The sequence below is a fragment of the Malaya genurostris genome, chromosome 3 (assembly GCF_030247185.1).
Source record: "Malaya genurostris strain Urasoe2022 chromosome 3, Malgen_1.1, whole genome shotgun sequence".
Classification (NCBI taxonomy): domain Eukaryota; kingdom Metazoa; phylum Arthropoda; class Insecta; order Diptera; family Culicidae; genus Malaya; species Malaya genurostris.
The window spans coordinates 107,440,123-107,460,397 of NC_080572.1; the positions used below are offsets into that span (position 1 = coordinate 107,440,123).

General features: G+C 38.7%; 1 protein-coding gene across 23 annotated transcripts in view; it reads right to left on the minus strand.

Annotated features, from left to right (window-relative positions):
- Positions 1–20,275, minus strand: part of LOC131439075 (serine/threonine-protein kinase MARK2-like) — a 143,548-nt gene that overhangs the window by 67,574 nt on the left and 55,699 nt on the right. For 21 of the 23 annotated variants that reach the window (XM_058609636.1, XM_058609635.1, XM_058609632.1 and 18 more), the window contains exon 3: positions 4,053–4,265. In XM_058609636.1, the coding sequence (XP_058465619.1) occupies positions 4,053–4,265 (213 nt within the window). Of the gene's footprint in view, positions 1–4,052; positions 4,266–10,241; positions 11,418–11,520; positions 12,072–12,327; positions 12,477–20,275 lie in introns of those variants that run through there. The other 2 variants (XM_058609638.1, XM_058609637.1) reach the window with 2 other exon arrangements.

The window sequence follows — 20,275 nt, forward strand, 5'->3', positions numbered from 1 at the left end:
TGATCGCTGTCGTAGGCGGGCTTATAAGGAAAGTCATACGTCGGAAACAGAAGGGCAGTCAACAACAGAACCACAACCATCCACATCGCAATACGATTTAGAGGAAGTACCTTCAGCAGCTTCAATCAACTCAGCATCTTCTGAAGCATCAGTCGCGGCGGAGTATTCAAGAGCACACAACATTGAACTCTTCAACAAGGACATCGCAGGAATCTACGTGTCTCCGATATCAACGAAGAAAACCCGGAATGTTAATTATCCTCGAGAAAAATATTTGGATATTTCAAGAGGTATAGAAAAACAAAATATTTGGGTTCCCGGCGGATGAAGAAGATCCAGAATTACTCGAAACGAAAGCAGCAGAGTTAGATGAAGTGATTACTAAAATGATAGAGCAGTTTGCTAAGCCTGATTGCACTAGGAATGAAAAAGTGCGTTTGTTGTCAGTCTTGCCAAACTCGTGGCCAAAGGAGAAAATAGCCACCCAATTCAAGGCGAACAAATACATTGTGTCGGAGACAAGAGTTTCAACGGACGAAACAAAAAGCCAAGAAACAAACGGGACGCAGCAGGAACAAAACGATAGAAAACGAGGTGCTTCAATATTTCAACAGCGATGACGTCAGCAGAGAAATGATCAAGAGATCAAATTTTTTTTCAGTGTATTTTTTTGTTTAGAGTGCCCTATTGATTCCCTACAACTTCTTCCTGAACGCCATTTTTGTACAAATCACGGTTTTCTGAGTTACAACGATTTGAAAAAGACAATTTTTATGAAATGCAAAAATACATACGCCGTTTTTAAGAATCAGTCGTGAGTCGGATTGCCCTCTTCATCGGTTCAAAACTTATGGTTTGCCATACTGAAGCCATGTGCAAAGTTTCATCCAAATCGGAGAAGGTCGAGTCTGATGATCTGCTAAACATTTCTGGAATTGCTCAAATGTGTAATATTTGCTTACTTTTAGGTAATTTTTAGATACAAGCTAAGCTTGACCACAAATTGCAAAATTTTAAGTTTGGGGGCAAACTATTTACATGAGTGAAAAAACTTCACTGGTAATTGCCGATTCATTATTTAATTTCCGTTAAAAGTGCAATATCCAGGCTTGTAACGAAAAATTTCAAAAACAAGACGCGCGAATTCAAAAACTAAAACGCGCGATATTCGAGCGAAGGCGTTTACATCACTTTTTTTTTGCAGGTGATGCTTACCGCTGATCTTAAAAATAATCTAAAAATCTGCATAAGGACAGGAGTCCTGTCTCTGAGCGTATCTTTTTCCAATAAATCATCTTTTCTGTTAGTTTTTCATTTATTTGGCTTCTCCATTACATGTTTCCACTCATTGCAAAAAAAAACTGAACTTAGTTATGGCGGCTTTACGCCAAACCAACTAAAAATTATTAAATCAGAAAAAAATATTTTATTTATTTTCTTTTGCTGGATCTTGTATTTTTTTTCTTTGGAGGAGAGGCACTTTCGCTTTTATCTAACGAATGAAGGGGGAGCAGTGGTTCGCTATTCACACTTCCGTCCATTGGTTCAGCATAACTGTTATTGGCGGAAAAATCGTTATTTTTTTCACAGGCGTTGGGTAGGTTATTCGCTGCAGCTGATGTACTTTGTTCTATAGAGGATACTGATGATTTCGTTGAGGAGGATGCTTCATTGTTGTTGGTGACTATCACAGGTGTGCTGGGGTTGCTTGGGGTTGATGTGAAGGACGCACCGTTGTTCTTTGGTCAGTTGTCTACATGGCTTACCGTAGTGAACAGCTTTTTGGCAATATTGACATGTGCCAACTGATTGTTATAGGTAACAAGTGATTTGCACGGGATTCTTGTATCCTGACCGGAAATTACATGAGAAGGTATAGCCCTCATCAAGCGCATGCGTAACAAACGTATGCCATTTAGAATCCCGGGGGAAAATTCTTCCACTTTTCTTTTTCGATAGAGAAAATCTCTCCGTATTGGGACACGTAGCACGAATATAAGGATCGGGAACGCATGAGGGTAGATCATGCACACGCACTTCTATAGCACTGAAAGCGAACTGCTTCATGATCTTACTCGGCAAGCTTTGCCTTCATGGTAAGAAGAATTTTAAGGTAGATCATATCAGGATGATCTGATTTAATCTGTTTAGTTTCAGTTTCAATTATTTATCGCCTCCTGTTTAGTGTTTGTTTTCTAAGACTTGTTGTCTTGTTGTCGGATCTTACTCTGAATGTCTTTCTTTTCCTCTTCATCCTTTATTTATTGATTCTTTTATTTGTAACAGAGAAAAACCCACTGGAGTTAGATTCTGTCAAACTTGCTCTCCAGCAGGCATAAAACTTCCCCATCTTTTGCATCAACAGCTTACAATCATCCAAATGATACATTTTTATAAATCTAGGGCCTCTATAGTAACTAAATCTAATGAGACAATAACATGAGGAACGATTTCTTGATAACATTACATGATAAATGAAAGTTGAAAGTACTGTGAAAAGACCTATGCATCGCAACAATTATTGAGAAACTTAACATTCATTTGTTTTGCTTTTTCGGCACGTCAGGATAGACATTGGTGCAAATAAGTGGTTTGTAAATGGCAAATATTTTACGTCTGTTTAGCAGATTATGTTGATCCACAAGGTTCAACATAATCTGCTAATGCACTAATGAGCAGAATACGAAACATAAAATGTACTGTATTTTAATTGATCGCTCAGTTTTGCTATACAAACATTTTAAAAAACAAAGAACATCCAAATATGTAAATGAAAAAAGTTGTAAATTTACAAAATATTTGTATCTGTGTGGGTTTACTCGTTTTTCCGATTTACTCAGGACTAGATTCTTTGGCGAACAAGTGGCAGTAAGACCAGGCAGATAAAAATTTTACTCGACTAACGCATCGAAAGAGATTTTATGAATTATATATGATTTGACGCAATGTTTATCTATGAATCAACCAGTTGACGCATTCGTTTTTTCCTTTCAAAACCTTCAATGTGAGCTATCCTCTTCGTGAGGAATGGTTGTCTGAAACGAAAACTTGATGAACACATAGTTTGTTATACGGACGGTTCTCTGTTGAATGGTCGTGCTGGTGCTGGTGTCTACTGTCGTGAAATGAGGCTGAAGCAGTCTCATCCACTTGGTAGATACTGTACTGTGTTCAAAGCAGAAATATACGCGATTCTGTGTTGAATACAATCGGCACTTCAGCAGAGGATCTGTGGTAAACGAATTTATTTATGTTCCGACAGTCAGGCAGCTTTAAAAGCACTCAGCACAAGATTTGTTCTTGGGCTGCATTCAAACATGCCAGCAAAAGGATATTCTCTCGTTTCTCACCCAATTTGATATAGACCTATAGTCAGAAGGGTTCATCGTTCTTCCTGAAGTGAATGAATCCTTTCTGCATTCACCTTAACTAGGGTTTAGCAGATTGTTTGGTATCTCTTATGGGGTACCGAATTTACTTCTGTTCGTACATACTACGATTCGTTCTGCATTCTTCCGGGAGTGCAGAGTGGTATAGCTTTTGTAAAGTCTCTAAATCCTCTTGGGGGTTGGAGGTTTTATTAACTGTGCATCGTTCATCAGAAAGAACGCACATAGTAACAAACCTAAATAGGTTTTAAAGCAGACTGTTCGGGACCTCGTAGAGGTTCATAATTTACTTCTGCTTCCACTAAATGTGATCCCCAGCAGATTGTTCAGCATCCTATAGAGGTGCAGAATTTACTTCTGCTCTTTTGTGTTTTTGTGTCGTCAATTTTCCCCATCCTCCTAGTCCAAACCTTATAATTTCCCTTCAATCCTTCCCTCTTATATATCGGGAAAATGATGCTAAAAACAAATTGATGGCAAGGCACAAATGTCGTAATATAAAGGGGAACGTGCCATTTGAGCCAATTTGTTCTGATTCCTGATATGAGCGAAATGTTTGACAAATTGCCTTATTGAATGTAATTAATGAAGGAATCCATTTAATGTTCGTAAATTTCTCATTATCTACTGACTAAGTGACAAAAATCCAATTAAAATACTTACTTCCCGATAAAGTTTCTGCAGGGACGACGCATTCAGCTGTGTCTTGTCGATGATCTTGATCGCCACCTCCTTGGAGGTGGGCACGTGTTTCGCCAGTTTCACCTTGGCGAAGTTTCCCTTGCCGATAGTTTTCAGCAGTTTGTACTTGCCGATGTGCTCCTCGGCCGGTCGCCACCGGGCTCCGGTTCCACGCATCTGCATGTTTGGTGATCCCTGCAAAGTAAAACAAAGAACACTGAGATTAGTCACTGGCAGCGATGTCGAAAGGAGGAAGTTTTTCCTATGAAACGCGCCGGCCCCACAGGAAAAACACATAAATTTGTCATCTTAGAGAGTGGGGTAATTGCTCTTGATCCGCCTTAAGGTCTCACCCGTCGACCCGTCCACCGTCCTGCGGGGTCGGAGTGTTTTTCGAAGGATCATTGCGTCACCCGCTTGCCGTTGAACGAGGTTGGTATAGCGATTTGTGTTGGCGGACAAGACCAGGGAGAGTTATTTTTATAGCGAACAGACCGAGCCGACGTAAACATTGCACATTTGTACGTTCGCGTAGAAAACACAACCGGCCTTTACCTCTCTTGCCTTAGCGGTTGGTTACCTTAAGGCTGCCGCAGTCGCACTTTTTTTGGCGAACAGAAAGGTGCGTAGCGTCGTGTCACCCCCCTTCCGCCCTGAGGTGAGCTGCCAATTTTGAAAGTGAGAGGTGTTTCCTACCGAAAGAAATTTCGCTCCAAATATTTACGATGCTTTGGCGGTTAAGACGAAGAGTAACATGTGTGAATCCGAGTACAGTCGATTTTGAGAGGGTGTATGGTTTCAATAATAGGTACCGACAATTTACTGACCGCACTATAAATAACCGCACTTAATGGCGGTTGTGATTTCGCACTATACGAAGTGAGAAAATTGGTGGAACTGATCGGTTATGGTTATGCATATGCGGGTAATTATGAAGAGAGAAACAAAAAATCGATAACGTGATTGTTTCTGTTTTTTTTTGCTTTTATGTATTACTAGGAAAATATAAATGGAGATCAATAAAAATAAAAATATGTATCAAGATGGCTGCATTTGATCAAACTGTTTTTGTCTGCATGTCGGCTCGGGTCGTGTGGACGATAAATCATCCTACGCTCTGACAAACACCAAAAAGACTGGAAAGCAATTTAATGCTGGCGTGATTGGTTTCGTAAGTCACTCGAAATAAAAAGTGATACTAACTCCCGTTTGTAAACAAATCCACCCGGCACGTCTACAGCTCTAAATATGCAACGACGAACAGACGGAGCTGGTCTTGACATTGAAACTAGATTGTTTTGTTTGCTCTTTAATTCTATCCTGATTTCTCCTTGAACCTTTCGATCTAATGTGAAGTACATGTTTCCCGCGATATAAGATTTTTTACTTCTCTTGCATACGAGTCGAATGCTGATTGAATAACCTGGAACAGACGCTCGTGTAATCAAATGAAACGTCGGATGGGGTTTTTGATCATTTTTTTTCTCAATCGGCGCCGGGAGAAACAACAGTGCTATTAAATTAAAACATATGCTGGTGCTAATGGAATTAGTCCAGAATTTTTCAATTTTCCCTTCCAAATTCATTGCCAATTCATTTGTAGAGGCCGTTCATATAGATCCACACATCTTCGATTCATTATAGATTCAATAACGCCATAATAATCACTCTTCAACTGCTAAGTAGACAGTTGCTGGTTATTTGATCGCCCGAGATTGTGTGAATCGTGGAAAACTACTCGCCCCATGCACAGCCAGACGATTGAATAGAAAGACCAACCCACAGCTCCATACTACTGCTGACAGTAATCAGCAATAAAATATTCATTATCAGACAAGTAACACACAGCTCACGACATGAACCTATCTACGATACCCATTGTATTATGGGGAAAGTTGACAGCTCCAATACCAATCAAATATGAGTCTAATATGGACTTCTGATGTTAGCAAAATGCGTTGTGACTGGCTAGGATATTAGCATTAGGAAATAAACATACGTGTTTTGTAAATCGCGTAGGGTTTTGTCTTCCAAACTAACAAGGCAGGACATCTTCTAGTCCTCCTCTGTTTGCGGAAGGCTAAGCAATCCAAGTCGAAGTGAAAGATGTGACGCACTTAGCGTGAAGTGCTCTTATCAGTGGTAAATGTGTGATAATGAACATTTACTCTGTATTTGGAAAGTTCCTAGTGAAAGGCAATCCAATCGGGCCACTTGAAACAGGCTTAGATTAGATGTTGTGCTAAAGGGACAATATGGTAGAAGGGAAATTCCCCATTCAAAATTACTTTGAATATGTTTTCACGAACTGGTTGTGAGTATCGAAAAGTTCATTTAATAGGGGTGATGATTGGATGTTGTGAGAGTGGCTTCAAAAGGCGTGTAAACAAGTCAGGAAGTTGTCATTTCTCGCATTCTTCTGGACCAAAATAATGAACAATACGTTGATCTACCTAAAGTTTCTATAATAAATCCAAAATTTGGTTTGGTGGTAATAATAAGAATCATATTTTTCCTCAAAAGCAGTTCCGAATTGTCAATACTCGTTAATATTATAATTAAGTTAAATGTATTTGAAAAGATACATAATTGAGCGCTAAAAACCAATTATATGCTTTTCGAGATTCCATGGTAACATTTGATCCATAGAGTGGTGTCGATTGGGATGCTACTGTCCTCTGCGCTAGTAACAAAATGAAAGCTGTACTCTCACTGTAATTTCGTCGAAAGAAAATTGTGAACAAAAAATTTCCCGAAATCCGGCATGAATTACGTCTACGTATGCCTATCCCTCCTTACGTAATCTTCGGTCAGACTACGACCCATGTGAATCGTTGATCACCTTCAAAAATCATCGGACCACCTGGCAACACCATCAATAACCTGCTCACTACCAGAAGTAAAACAAAAAGACAACCAAAGACACTGTGCCTTGGTACAACTTAAGAGTTTCAAGTAGAGATAATCTTACATTTGCTGAGTGGCATTGCAGTTTGACGTAAACTGCTCGGCATTGCTGAGTCGAAGTAAACATAAAAATAGCCATGTGCGGTCAGGTCCATCCGGTTACTTGTAACAAAACTCCGAGATGAATGAAAATTCGTCTACTCCGGCACCACTGCCAATCCATCAATCGCAGCCAATGTACAATTAGACATATCTGCTATAACTAACAATCACTTGCTAATTCAGAACAACAATTAAATCGTTAAGAAGGCAAAAACGCACACAACAATTTTTTCAACATCTTCAGCGGTGACGAATCAGTGGACGAAACCGTAATTGGTGAACTCATCCCTATAATTGACATAAACTTTTTCTTATACAAACTGAAATTTTTTCAGTGTCTTTTTATCGAAAACCAAACTCTCCAAACCTCCAAAACAAACGGTACATCATACGTGAAACGTGTGTAAAGTCGAAAGAGACTACAGGCGTTAAAGAAAATATTCTTTACCAATAATATAAATCAGTAACTTCAACGAACTCTGAAGGCTATCCAGCGGATTTTTTAGCGTAACCCGGAGAAAAGCGGAAAACACCTAACTTTTCATTTTTCAATTTGTATGTGACGAAATTCTATTCCATCTAACTGTTAAATGCCGGAAAATTAGGATTTTCTTAACTAAACACAAAAGTTTTCAGAACATAAAATAACCGATGGTTTTCGATTGTCCAGAACCAGATACTCTTGGTTTTTTTCTGAATTTATCTTGACTATCTTTCGAAGGACGGTGATTTTTTTCTCTACTGATTTTCTTCAAATTGATACAGTCGAATAATGACAAATTGTTTTAGTTCTACACAAAAAATAAACTACTTCAAAAATTTAAACTCGACTTTCAAATTACGCCATTTTTGAATTAGATGGAATTTTGATTTGCTATACCAATCTTTTATGCATTGCAAAATGGTCACTTTCTAGAAAAAAATGTAAAAAAAAATTATTTTTTGCTCAAACTGAAATTCTTTTCATGAAAAAATGAAATTAACTAATGGTCCAAATCATCGAAGAGTCCAATAAAACTAGGCCGACCATAGGCCTTCGACATTATATTATATACCATTGATATAAATCAGTAACACTAACGAACTCAAAAGGCTACTCTGCACATTAAGTAATTACATGACAAGTTTTTCTATTATTCCAAACATTTTCGAAAGATAAAACTATCGAAGGTTTTCAACTATATTCAGAACCATATTCTCTATGTAATTTACATTGAAACTGGTATTCTGATCATAGAAGATTTAAATTATTTCACCGACAATGATACAGGCAGTGCTTTTCATGATAACAAAACTTGCAGTAACAGATCGGCTGAAAAGTTCGTATCGTTTCTATGAGAGGGCGCCACTAGAATTAAATCCATACCATTTTCAGTTAGTACCAACCTTCAAAAGATACGTGTATAAATTTGACAGCTGTCTGATTATTAGTTTGTGAGATATTGCATTTTGAGTGAAGCTACTTTTGTTATTGTGAAAAAAATGGAAAAAAAGGAATTTCGTGTGTTGATGAAACACTACTTTTTGATGAAAAAAAGTGCCGCCGATACCAAAAAATGGCTTGATGAGTGTTATCCAAACTCTGCACCGGGCGAAGCAACAATTCGTAAGTGGTTTGCAAAATTTCGTACTGGTCATATGAGCACCGAAGACGATGAACGCAGTGGACGTCCAAAAGAGGCTGTTACCGATGAAAACGTGAAAAAATCCACAAAATGATTTTCAATGACCGTAAAGTGAAGTTGATCGAGATAGCTGACACCCTAAAGATATCAAAGGAACATGTTGGACATATTATTCACGAATATTTGGATATGAGAAAGCTTTGTGCAAAATGGGTGCCGCGTGAGCTCACAATCGATCAAAAACAACAACGAATTGATGATTACGAGCAGTGTTTGGAGCTGTTATATCGAAATAAAACCGATGTTTTTCGTCGATATATAACAATGGACGAAACATGGCTCCATCACTTCACTCCGGAGTCCAATCGACAGTCAGCTGAGTGGACTGCACGCGATGAACCGAACCCAAAGCGTGGAAAGACTCAACAATCGGCCGGTAAGGTTATGGTGTCTGTATTTTGGGATTCGCATGGTATAATTTCCATCGACTACCTTGAAAAGGGAAAAACCATCAACAGTGACTATTATATAGCGTTATTAGAGCGTTTGAAGGACGGAATTTAAAAAAAAACGGCCTCATTTGAAGAAGAAAAAAGTTTTGTTTCATCAAGTCAATGCACCGTGTCACAAGTCGATGAAAACCATGCTGAAATTGAACGAATTGGGCTTCGAATTGTTCCCTCATCCACCGTATTCTCCAGATTTGGCCCCCAGTGACTTATTCCTGTTTTCAGACCTCAAGAGAATGCTCGCTGGTAAGAAATTTAGAAGCAATGAAGAGGTAATCGCTGGAACTGCGGCCTATTTTGAGGCAAAGGACAAATCGTATTACAAAAATGGTATCGATAAGTTGGAAGATCGCTATAATCGCTGTATCGCCTCTGATGGCAATTATGTTGAATAATAAAAACGAATTTTGGCAAAAAAATGTGTGTTTCTATTAAACGATACGAACTTTTCAGCCGAACTGTTAATAGGGAGGTTTTGATCGAGTTTTGTTTATGAGTTCTGTTTGTACAAGCACACGTATTGTATTGATTTATATGACAAAAGAAGATAATCGAAAGAGCTTCATAGAATCACAAAAACTACACATACGAAGGTAGGAAGGTAGGAGGACGATCTTTGTTGAATGTGTACTAGTTTTTTTAGCAGATTGTATTCAAAATCGCAATAAAACGGCTGTCCCTGGTACAGATAAGCCATGACTAACAACCAACCAGTTGCAGGTGGTAGTTATCTTGGGTCTTATAGTGTGAGTTGTATATATGTAAACTCTAGGTTATATTCCTTCATTAGATAAACTGAGTTCAACAAATGCGGAACAGTGGTAACAATATTCGTAAATGATTATTTCGATATTTTTTCTACTACAATCCAATTAATATGTTCAACTGTATCATTGGAAATCCCGCGGGTTTCGACTCAACAATCATGCAATCAATCATACATTTGTATAAAGAGACTCATTCACTGGTCAACCTAGACAGTTGATGACGCTCACGAACGACGGATACCCAGACCCAGAACACTTTACCTGTGACTTCTGCGGATTGATGATGTGCTTCAAAATCTCGGAGCTGATTTTCTTTTCGGTCGAATTCTTCACACTGCTAACAGGGGATGCTAAAACCGGTTTATTATGCACAACGTTTCCTGTCACGGGTGAAGCCGTTTTTGCCATCGAGCCACTTCCCAGCGAAGAAGTGGTCGAGCTGGTTGACGAACCCAGCACCGCCGACGGTTGGCGCTCCTTTGGTATCATACCGGTGACATGGGGCACGGTACTGGTCGGGATAATCGTCATCGGGGGACGCGGTGCCGGTGCCTTTTTCTGACGAATTAATTTAGCAGTGTTTTCGGCGTTCTTCGAGTCGGATACCGTACGATTAACGGGCCGAGCGGTCTTCATTCTGCGGGCGTAGACCAGCGAGTTCGAAGCCAGGACCCCTCCGGTGGAACTGCGCGAATCTTCGCCGCGTTTAAATGAAGTTGGGGTTAGTTCGTCGTCGGTGTCACTCCCGGGACGATCCATGTAACCGAAACCATTTCCGGCAACGTCACTGATTCCGCTGTTCAACAGACTTGGGAGTTCACCATAGTGAACAGGACGTTCTTTTTTGGTTTCCATGTGTTCGGTAGTTCGGTCTGCGTTCATGCGTGTGTCGAACTCCATGGTGTTGATCTGACGTTCAAGGGTTTGTAGTACCGACAGTGACTGGTCGTCACACGGGTTCAGATCGGATTCTTTGGGTTTGCTGATGGTTTGGTCTTTGACGGGTATCCTGTTGAGGTCACTCAGTTTAAGATTGTAGCCATCCCGAATGTCAATTTGGCCACGATTGTTCTGTTCATTGCGAATGTTTCGGGCAATCACACGAGTCGGTTGTGGCGAGCTGATCACAGGTGAAACCCGTTTAGTTAGGGCTGGGTGGTTACTTAAGGGGACCACCTCCAGCTTGTTCGGTTTCAGCCGGATGCTGCGCCGATTGGGCTCGTTACGTTCAAACTCCCTAGGATTCATGGCTGCTACACGTGAAGGCAAACAAAACGATTAGAGTCTTTCGCAGGTGGCACTTGAACACACAACACAACAAGTTCGTCTGAGTAATGCACGTTATTGTACGAATCAGTAAACCACTAAATGTTTGTTTTCGTTGTTATGCATGTGATCCGCGGCACTCACTCTAGCTTAGACAGCACGGATCGTCAACTGTAAATAGGATCAACAGAAAGAACGAAGAGATTAGATGCTGGATTAGTCATGATGAGTTTTCGTTCGCGGTGGTAAGCGAGACTGATTTATTACCACTGACCCGCTGTGCGTTTGCCGTTGATGTCCATCACCAATGCGTTGACTCGCTGATTCTGATGTTGACTCGATACGTACACGGAACATAAAACACATAAAAGCGTATGATGAAATGTAACAAAAGGACAACACATAGCGAAACTGAAGTCACATTTTAGCTGCCGCTGAAAGCTTCAAGTACAAACTGTTACACTAGCAGGCGACTGAGACCGTATCTTATCGCACTGCAATACACCACCCGATAAGATAACAACATTTACCACAGCAGTTATAACCTATCGAGAGCTCGGAATTGTTCAACGTGCGGGATGCACTTTTACGATCCACGCGATCGTGATGATAATTGGAAACCCTCAACAAAGTATTCAGTTCCGAACCTCGATCCCCGGCAAACTCACGCCCACCAGTTCGTCAGAAGAACGATGTGGACGTAACGCATTTCTCGCGGTCACAGGAACTGATCTGCTAACGTCATGTGATTCAACACAACTCGGAACAATCAAATATTTTTCATTTAAATTGAAATTATTAGCACACACGCGTTCTCTTTCGCACTCTTCACCGTCAACAGTACATTCAACGTCTGCAAAGAGTGATCTCATTCACCTGAGCGTTGCCCAGCAGCGGAGCTTCGTTTGTTCTCACACATTCACGCGAATCTTATCTGAGCGGGTGGGCAGGCGAAAGGCTAGTTTAGATAGTATAGGTACAACTGCTAAGCACAACACGCAAGCACCTGGCCTTATTTGTTCTAAGCCAAAAGCGCATCCGAGGACCAATTTAGGAAACCAGATACGACGGGAAATTCTACCTTTCGTAACCATAATTCGCTTTTGACGTCACACACGCTTTTCACAGTAAAGCTCACCGGCCACGACCCATCATCGCCGACCGTTCTTAACACGTGTTCGTCAGACGTGCAACTCAGTTCCCGACTGATCCGTATCGAACCGAACCAAATTTCGCCAAACCGAGTAGGTTGCTGTTATCGATACAACTGTGCTATCACTATCGATTACAGCAAATGAAAGGTTCCATGTGAGCTTCACCAGCTCCCACCCACACACAGCTGAGCTAGCAAACTTTTGATAAAAACATATCGCCTGTTTTGAGGGCGACCAAAGACCGATTCACAGAGCTGCTGCTGCTGCCGCCGGTGGCTTGGATGCAATAGAAAAACACCCCTAGTTCAGCTACATGGGAGGAATTGGCAATTATCGGGTCTTTTCTAGCGGAGATCGGGATCTACTGCAACCAGCTGCCACGTCGCTTCGGTTAATAACCGTTCATCTTTAAAGATTGATCGGAACGGATAGCGAAAAGCATTAGTCATCGCCCCACGATGGGGAATTAAGAGGACCATTTTTAGCCTGTGCCTCGATGGATGTATGGATGGATGAACATTCGCTTCGGACGTGAAGGTAAACATTTCCGTTGGCTGAATGACTGTTTGTGAAGTTGGTCGGTCAGTGCGCCGTTCTGTAAGATGATAACAATAATGGTTGGGACATGGCACAGGTCCTCTTCTTGTCTGCACACTGACATTGACCGGTGTGTGGTTTCACTCTGAACGCTCGAGAGGTGGTTGTTGGGCAAATAGTGTTACAATAGGTTGTTTTGAAACCGCTAGTATATGTTTGAACTGGCAGTGGCAAATATGCCTACGACCGTATAATATATTAGCGATTTTATGGTTGAAAACGATTTATCGTTTGAGAGATAGCCAATTTCGGTTCTCGATCGAAATTATCAGTAGTATATCAAATGTTGACGTAGGAGAAGACATATTTGTTGTTTTTCTTAAATCGTTACTAGGTTTATTGGTTTAACATTGGAAAACCGAGTGAGTTTATACAATAACAATATAATATCAAATGTAAAGAAAGTTGTGGGGTTTTCACTATTTATGTGAGACCTCCAATGTATGCCCTTGTAATGACTTCTATGGCGAAGAAGGAATTAGAATGCCTGCTTCAGCAAATTAGAAGGATAAATTGAACGAATAATTGCAGTTGAACTTGTAGCTCATATATAAATCCGGTAACATTCAAACAAACAATTTATCCAGTATTTATAAAATTAGATAGTACCAGATGCAAAATCATTACCGCATTATACTGATTTCACAAAAAGTTTGATTGTCAAAAACTGAGATAACTATAGGCTCAGTTGTGATAGAAACTTATCACATTTTTATCGCCTTCCGCGATAGTAACAAAATGAGAGGGTGAGAAAGAGCTTGCATTCTAAAGCCCCTGCTACAATTGTGAAATCGATAAGTTTTAGCGTTTGTTTTTGAAAGCACTCACAAGTGGCAATAATTGTTTTAATGAAATCGATAAAATTGGTTGTTTTCGGCAAATATTAACAGAGAGAAGAAAAAGATGCGAAATTCAGAACGGACAAGCTAGACTAGACTGGCTCATATGAGCATAATCTAAATGAAGAATTTTGCAAATTGTTTCGACTGTTTCTTGATTTTTAAAAATACACTAATCAAATTAACGTCGAGTTGCAGTTTTAATACCAAGTTAAAAAAAATTAGATGCTTTGTTATTAGTTTTGATGCGAATACGTCTTACTTTATGATTGAATTTTCAACAATGTGAAATAATCAGAAAAAACTCGGAAAAAAAGTTTTCTCAAACTTTGAGAAACAATGAGGAAAACTTTTTCGCACTCGGGCGACAGTTTTGAGGGAGTGTCAGTCACCTCCAACCAGCAGCAACAGACCTTCGGCGTGGTGTAATGCCTCATTTGGATAGGATTCTGGAACTAAATTCTAAAACTGAATTTTGGAACTGAAATCAGCAACTGAATCAGAGCATAATTTGAGATTTATAATTAAGTTTCATTTTTTTGATTTAGAATACAGGGATGAATTTTTTAATATTACCATTTAATCTGTTATAAGTATTTCACGTCACTATACAAATTCACTATGTATCTCACAACACTTCAAATCATGTATAATGAACGTCACATCACATATTTTGAATACAACTTATATTCTTCTTCAGTGTATTAGGTTTTTTTTAATAATTTTTTAATAATTAATTAATAGCTATAAATTATATTTTGTAGTAAACAGATTCAACAACAATAATGTCTTTTTGAATGTGTTCTGCTAATAATCATTCTCTTTTGTATACATTTTCAAAGTTCGCGAACTTCTACCAGATTCCACAAACCAGCAAACGTTTCGAAAAACTATTCTATTGAGAGGAATATAGAGAAATCATTCTTCAATAAAGAACTCCAGTTCACTCAATCTTCGAGGAAAACTAGTTCTTTTGGACCGTACGCGGACTGACCATCTCTAGTGTATTCCAATACTTATTTAGCCTGGTATAGTATAAGGTTAAAAATTAAAAATGAATGAACTAAAGCACAACACACCTCCCGCAAACCCGATTCCTTCTAACAACTAGTGGCGTCTCGTGACAAAATTTACGGGTTGTGCACTGCTTATACCTTATGATCAAAAAAGAAACGGAAGTTTCATTTTAAAATTCCCGCGCTTGTCCAATCGGTAAACTTTTATTCTCTCAACGTTGGCAACACTTTTATACACATTCTGTCAAATTTTGACGCATATCGTACGATTAGTTTTTGTTTGGCGTCTATACAAAGAAGTTGAAAAATTTTCGTGTGGCGATTTTTATAATGGATGAAAATTTAGAACAACGTGCGTGCATCAAAATTTTGTGTTGCAAATGGATTCAAGTGTTCCGAAACGTTGAAAATGTTAGAAAAGGCCTTTGGTGAATCGTGTCTAGGAGGCATACGAGTGGTATAAACGCTTCAAAGGTGGTCGTACAAGCTTGGATCATGATGAGATCCCTGGCCGCCCAACAACATCTGTTACTGAAGAAAACATTGAATCGGCGAAGCAAATCGTGTTGCAAAATCGTTCTGTACCGATTAGAGAGATTGCTGTGTTGTTGGGCATCTCTTATGGATCAGCCGAACACATTTTAACTGATGTTTTGGGTTTGAAACGCGTCGCTTCTCGGCTGATGCCAAAAAAGGTGAATTTCATTCAAAAACAGCGTCGTGTTGATGTGGCCAAAGAGATGATTTCCAACGCAGATAGTGACCCCACATTCATCGAATGCATCATAACTGGTGATGAGGTGTGGATCTATGAATATGACGTCGAAACCGCACAACAATCGACCGAATGGCGCTTCGAAGGCGAGCCGTTGTTCTAAATTTTCATCCATTATGAAAATCGCCACACGAAAATTTTTCAATTTCTTTGTATAGACGCCAAACAAAAACTAATCGTACGGTATGCGTCAAAATTTGACAGAATGTGTATAAAAGTGTTGCCAACGTTGAGAGAATAAAAGTTTACCGATTGGACAAGCGCGGGAATTTTAAAATGAAAATTCCGGTTCTTTTTTGATCATAAGGTATGGTATGATATCAGAACCGTTTCGACGTTGCAACTGAGACAGCAATTTATTTTCAACTGCCATAAGCATAAGCCACTGAAGCCTCTCCTGAAAGTGTGCAGGCAAGTTCTCACAGACCCTATTTCACCAGTTGTGCAGTGCACGAGGTGCACATAAGGACGAGAGGCCATTGCTAACAACATATACGATATTCTTTCAAAGTTGTTTTTTGGCGAGAGAACAAAATCCTTCTAGAATTCTTAAAATGTACGCTTGTCACTTTGGAAAAACAACAACAATCTATGCCTCTAGTGTCTGAGATGATCTAAATTTGATTCTCCTATCATGGACACTGAACAAGCTCTTACGAACTCTGAAAAATCAATTTCAGCTGTCAAAGAAGGAAATCAAATACTCCTTGCAAACGGTGGATAAAGTAAAAGTCGACTGCTTTGTCGATTTTGTGAACTCTATTGAAATCAATACCAAGATTACTAAACAAGTATTGTCACAATTTGACATTACTGAGACAAATTTTGGTGAAATTAGGGAAATCATTGGCTGGCAACTAAAAACGCGGTCCCTGAGAATTCTTATAAAATTTAGCAAACATGTTACCTGATGTTACTTTTACCAATATGCATACTTATTCTGACATTTGAAGAAATACTAGAAAAGGTCCTAAGTGTAAATGACAGTTCCTCTCTCTTTATTCTTTCTTTCGATTATTACGGTCCTATAGGCAATCCTTCTATCTTACACTTTGAATAGAATAAAGATTGAAACTATCAACTTTCGATCTGCTGTTAAAAATATGTTGAAAAATACAGGAATACGCCGTAATAATTGAAAGAGAAAATAAACAAAGAGAAACTGTCATTTGCACTTGGAATCTTTTCTAATATTTGTCGAGATTTAATAGAAATCCAGCAGAATCATCCAAATTATCCTTATTTTTCATCATGAGCATTCATTGTGCTGTTATTGATGACAACTAAGAAAGCTCTTATTGTTTTAAAATTGCTGAGGTGTTGGCCCCATTTTCAATGGATTGTGCACCATTGAACCTGTGAGGGACAATAAGAAGTTTCAAAACTTGTACTGAACTTCTTGTTCAAACACAACATGGCCTTCATCTTTTCATTTGTTGTATCAGGAAAACCATGATGCTGAAAATCGTTACTAAGATTAGGATTAGTAAATTTTTTTCCCGTATTTGCACTAAAATTCCCGACATTTTCCCGGTTATTCCCGGTAAAACTAAATTCCCGATTTTCCCGGTCACTTGCCACCTTGCTTAATTCAGGTTCGTAATCCAAGCTCAGAATTCATCTCTAGATTTAAATTTGAAATCTGGATTTAGTAAATAAGTTCAGTTAAAAAAATGCTACACCTAAATACATGAAATGAATTTCTGGATTTCGAACCTGAATTTTGCTATTGAACTCGACCTGGTGAACGAACCATAGTTAGCGTAAAACCGGGTATAAATAAACGATAAAAAAATGAATTCAGAGCCAGTCTCAGGTTCCGAATTTAGTTCCTCCTCCTGAATGTCCAGGATTCAGGTTCTTGTCCAGATAAATGAAAATTGAAAAAAAATACTCAAATGTTACCCAGGAACTATTCGAAGTTTTCCTCCGCTGACAACTATATCATTGTGTGTTGTATTGTTTGACAATCAATTATTTAACGTTATTTGTGGGGTAGAATATGTTTTCGTCAATTAGTCGCACTATAGTATAAGTGAACTGTTAGAATTCTAGAAGTGAAGCAGTAAAAGTTGAAAAATCCACACAATCAATTATCTAATACGTACGAGAATTGATAAATATATAAATGTGAAAGAAGCAAGACAATTTTATTCTTATTCACGTCCTCCAGTTATGACTTTCACATTACCCACCCATCTTTTTTTTGGTTTGCTTTCTTATTTGAAAAAAAAAACTTTAACTTCTTTCAGTGTAATTTTTTACAGTGCCCACTTGGTTCCTACAACATTTCCATAGAAATTATTTTGGAACAAGCGTTTTCGAGTTACAACGATTTAAAGAAACATTTTTTGAATTGTATGTCCTAATACCCCAAAAAAGGTCCTAGTTGAAAGAATCTAATCCAACAGAATTTGTTTTTATGGCATAGAATTTTCGTGTTTCACTTTAGCAAAAGAAACTCTCAATATCAACGTCAATTCTTTCCTTGCGACAAGACGAAACCAAAATATCGTCTTTAGAAGAATTTTAATTCTCATTTTCATGCAACTCTAAAACTTTTGGCAAAAAAACAAAAATTTTCGATTTCGGAGATATCATGGCGATTTTCCAAGATCGAAAGTTTTCAAACTTTTGACCGCCGGGCGGCTCCCCTTATTCATATCTGCCGCTACTTCGAACCATAAAAGACGGACATTTTTGTAGAGGGATTAATTCGAAGGAGATCGAAGATTGTCGATATTTATAAAACGAAGAAAACCTTTGAAAATTCGCGTGGAAACCTGCATTACTTCAAAAATTCTCTTAAAAAAACGTATGGAAAAATCATGCGTACCTTGAAAGGTGATCAATAACTGAACAACTTATTTTCGATACTGGGAATTACTAGCGTCATGTCTTCTGAACAATTCGGTAATTTTTCTTTCTATTGTTGGATGAGCTCTTAAAAATTTTCAATGAAATTTAAACACTCACATTCCACAATTTATAATTTAAGTCCCAGTGCTTATAAGGCACTTGTTCAACCACACTGCCATAGTTAATTCCTCATTTTAAATTAACAAATTTTTCGTTTCATTCGAATCGTTGTAAAATCGTTGACAGGTAGCGATGGGCACAGTAGAGAAGGCAACAAGCGATTATAAATATACTCTCCTTCCCAGTGCTTGAGCAAAAAAAAAAGGTATAGAGCGAGAAGACTATTGTGTTGTTGTCTGATGAACAGAGAAGAGGTTTGGATATGGGGTACCGGTCGTGAGTAGGCTAGGATTTAGGTCATTGTTCAATGTACGCTGTTGTACCAATTCGGTGCTGCTGTGGAACCACAGCTCAGGGTGGCCAAAATGGTAAAACGCGTATGAACGGATTGCATAAGAACGCAGGTTCAGGTCCTGCCTCTGAGCGTATATTTTTCCAAAAAATCATTTGTTCTGTGAGTTTCTCCTTCATTCGGCTTCTTCAATATATGTTTCCACTCAGTCATTGCAAAACTGATCTAAAATATTGTTTCGAAAGTGATAGGGGAGATTCATGAATTGACTTTGTAAACGCGCTTTGTGACAGGTAGATATCAGTTAGCTGGATGACGCTGAGTCAATTCAATTCATGGGGTAAATTGTGTTCATGTCGAAACGGCACGTTTGTTACTGATTTTTTTAGTTTTCTGATTTTTGGATGTTTCTGTTTGATTTCTGTGCATTGTCACGATGGTCTGGTTAGTGCATTTAAGAGTTAATATAGTCTGAGAAATTATTGAGAGTTGTCGATTACGTGGAAAATAAAATTACTATTGCGTCTCGAAAATAAGTTGTCAGTGCGGGACAAAAAATAGGGCTAAACCGGACACTTAATTTTCGACTTAAAATTCTTGACGGATTTTTGATACATAAACTTTGGTGGAAAATGAAAAATGTTTTGCAAATAGCATTAACTTTACGTCTTCTTAGCGGTTTATGGACTACTTTGTGGCACAACAGTTCAACATAAACTGTTAAGCACTGGCGAGTCTAAGACGAAACGTAACGAAAAGTAAAAACGGTTATGTGTCCTAAGCACAAACATAGGATAGCTCCTAAATGATTGTCTATTTTGTATAATTTATTAAAACTAAATTTATTACAAATTTAAGCAAAACGTTCATTATATGAAGCGCGGCAATCAATTAGTCATCTACGGTATTCGTTCTTCATTTTTTTTGTGAAACTTCATGGTCCGGTTTATTCCCACGATTTCTGAAATTTTGGGTTAATTTTCCCTATATCAAGCATGTACCCGAATGATTAATAACGGATGATGTCAAATGAATGTACCGAATTTAAATTATGTTATCTTGTACTGCATGTAAGAAATGCCGAAATACTGTTGATTGAACATTGCATTCCTCGAAATTTTCCGAACCAAAATTAAACTGTACTGGATTGGATTTAGATTTAGAAAATCCATCGATATTTCAAAACGAGCAAGCCGAATGAAACAAGTCGTTTGAAGTTCAAAATCGGTATCATCGACCGTTCAGTGATCTCAGCATAGGTTCAATGTACCCACTTCAGCATACGGAAAGAGCTTCGTTTTCGTATGGGCAGTTGGAAATTTGCCCCGAAGGCACATTCACATACTTCACCCCAGTCGAGTAGGGGTCGGTCCTGTC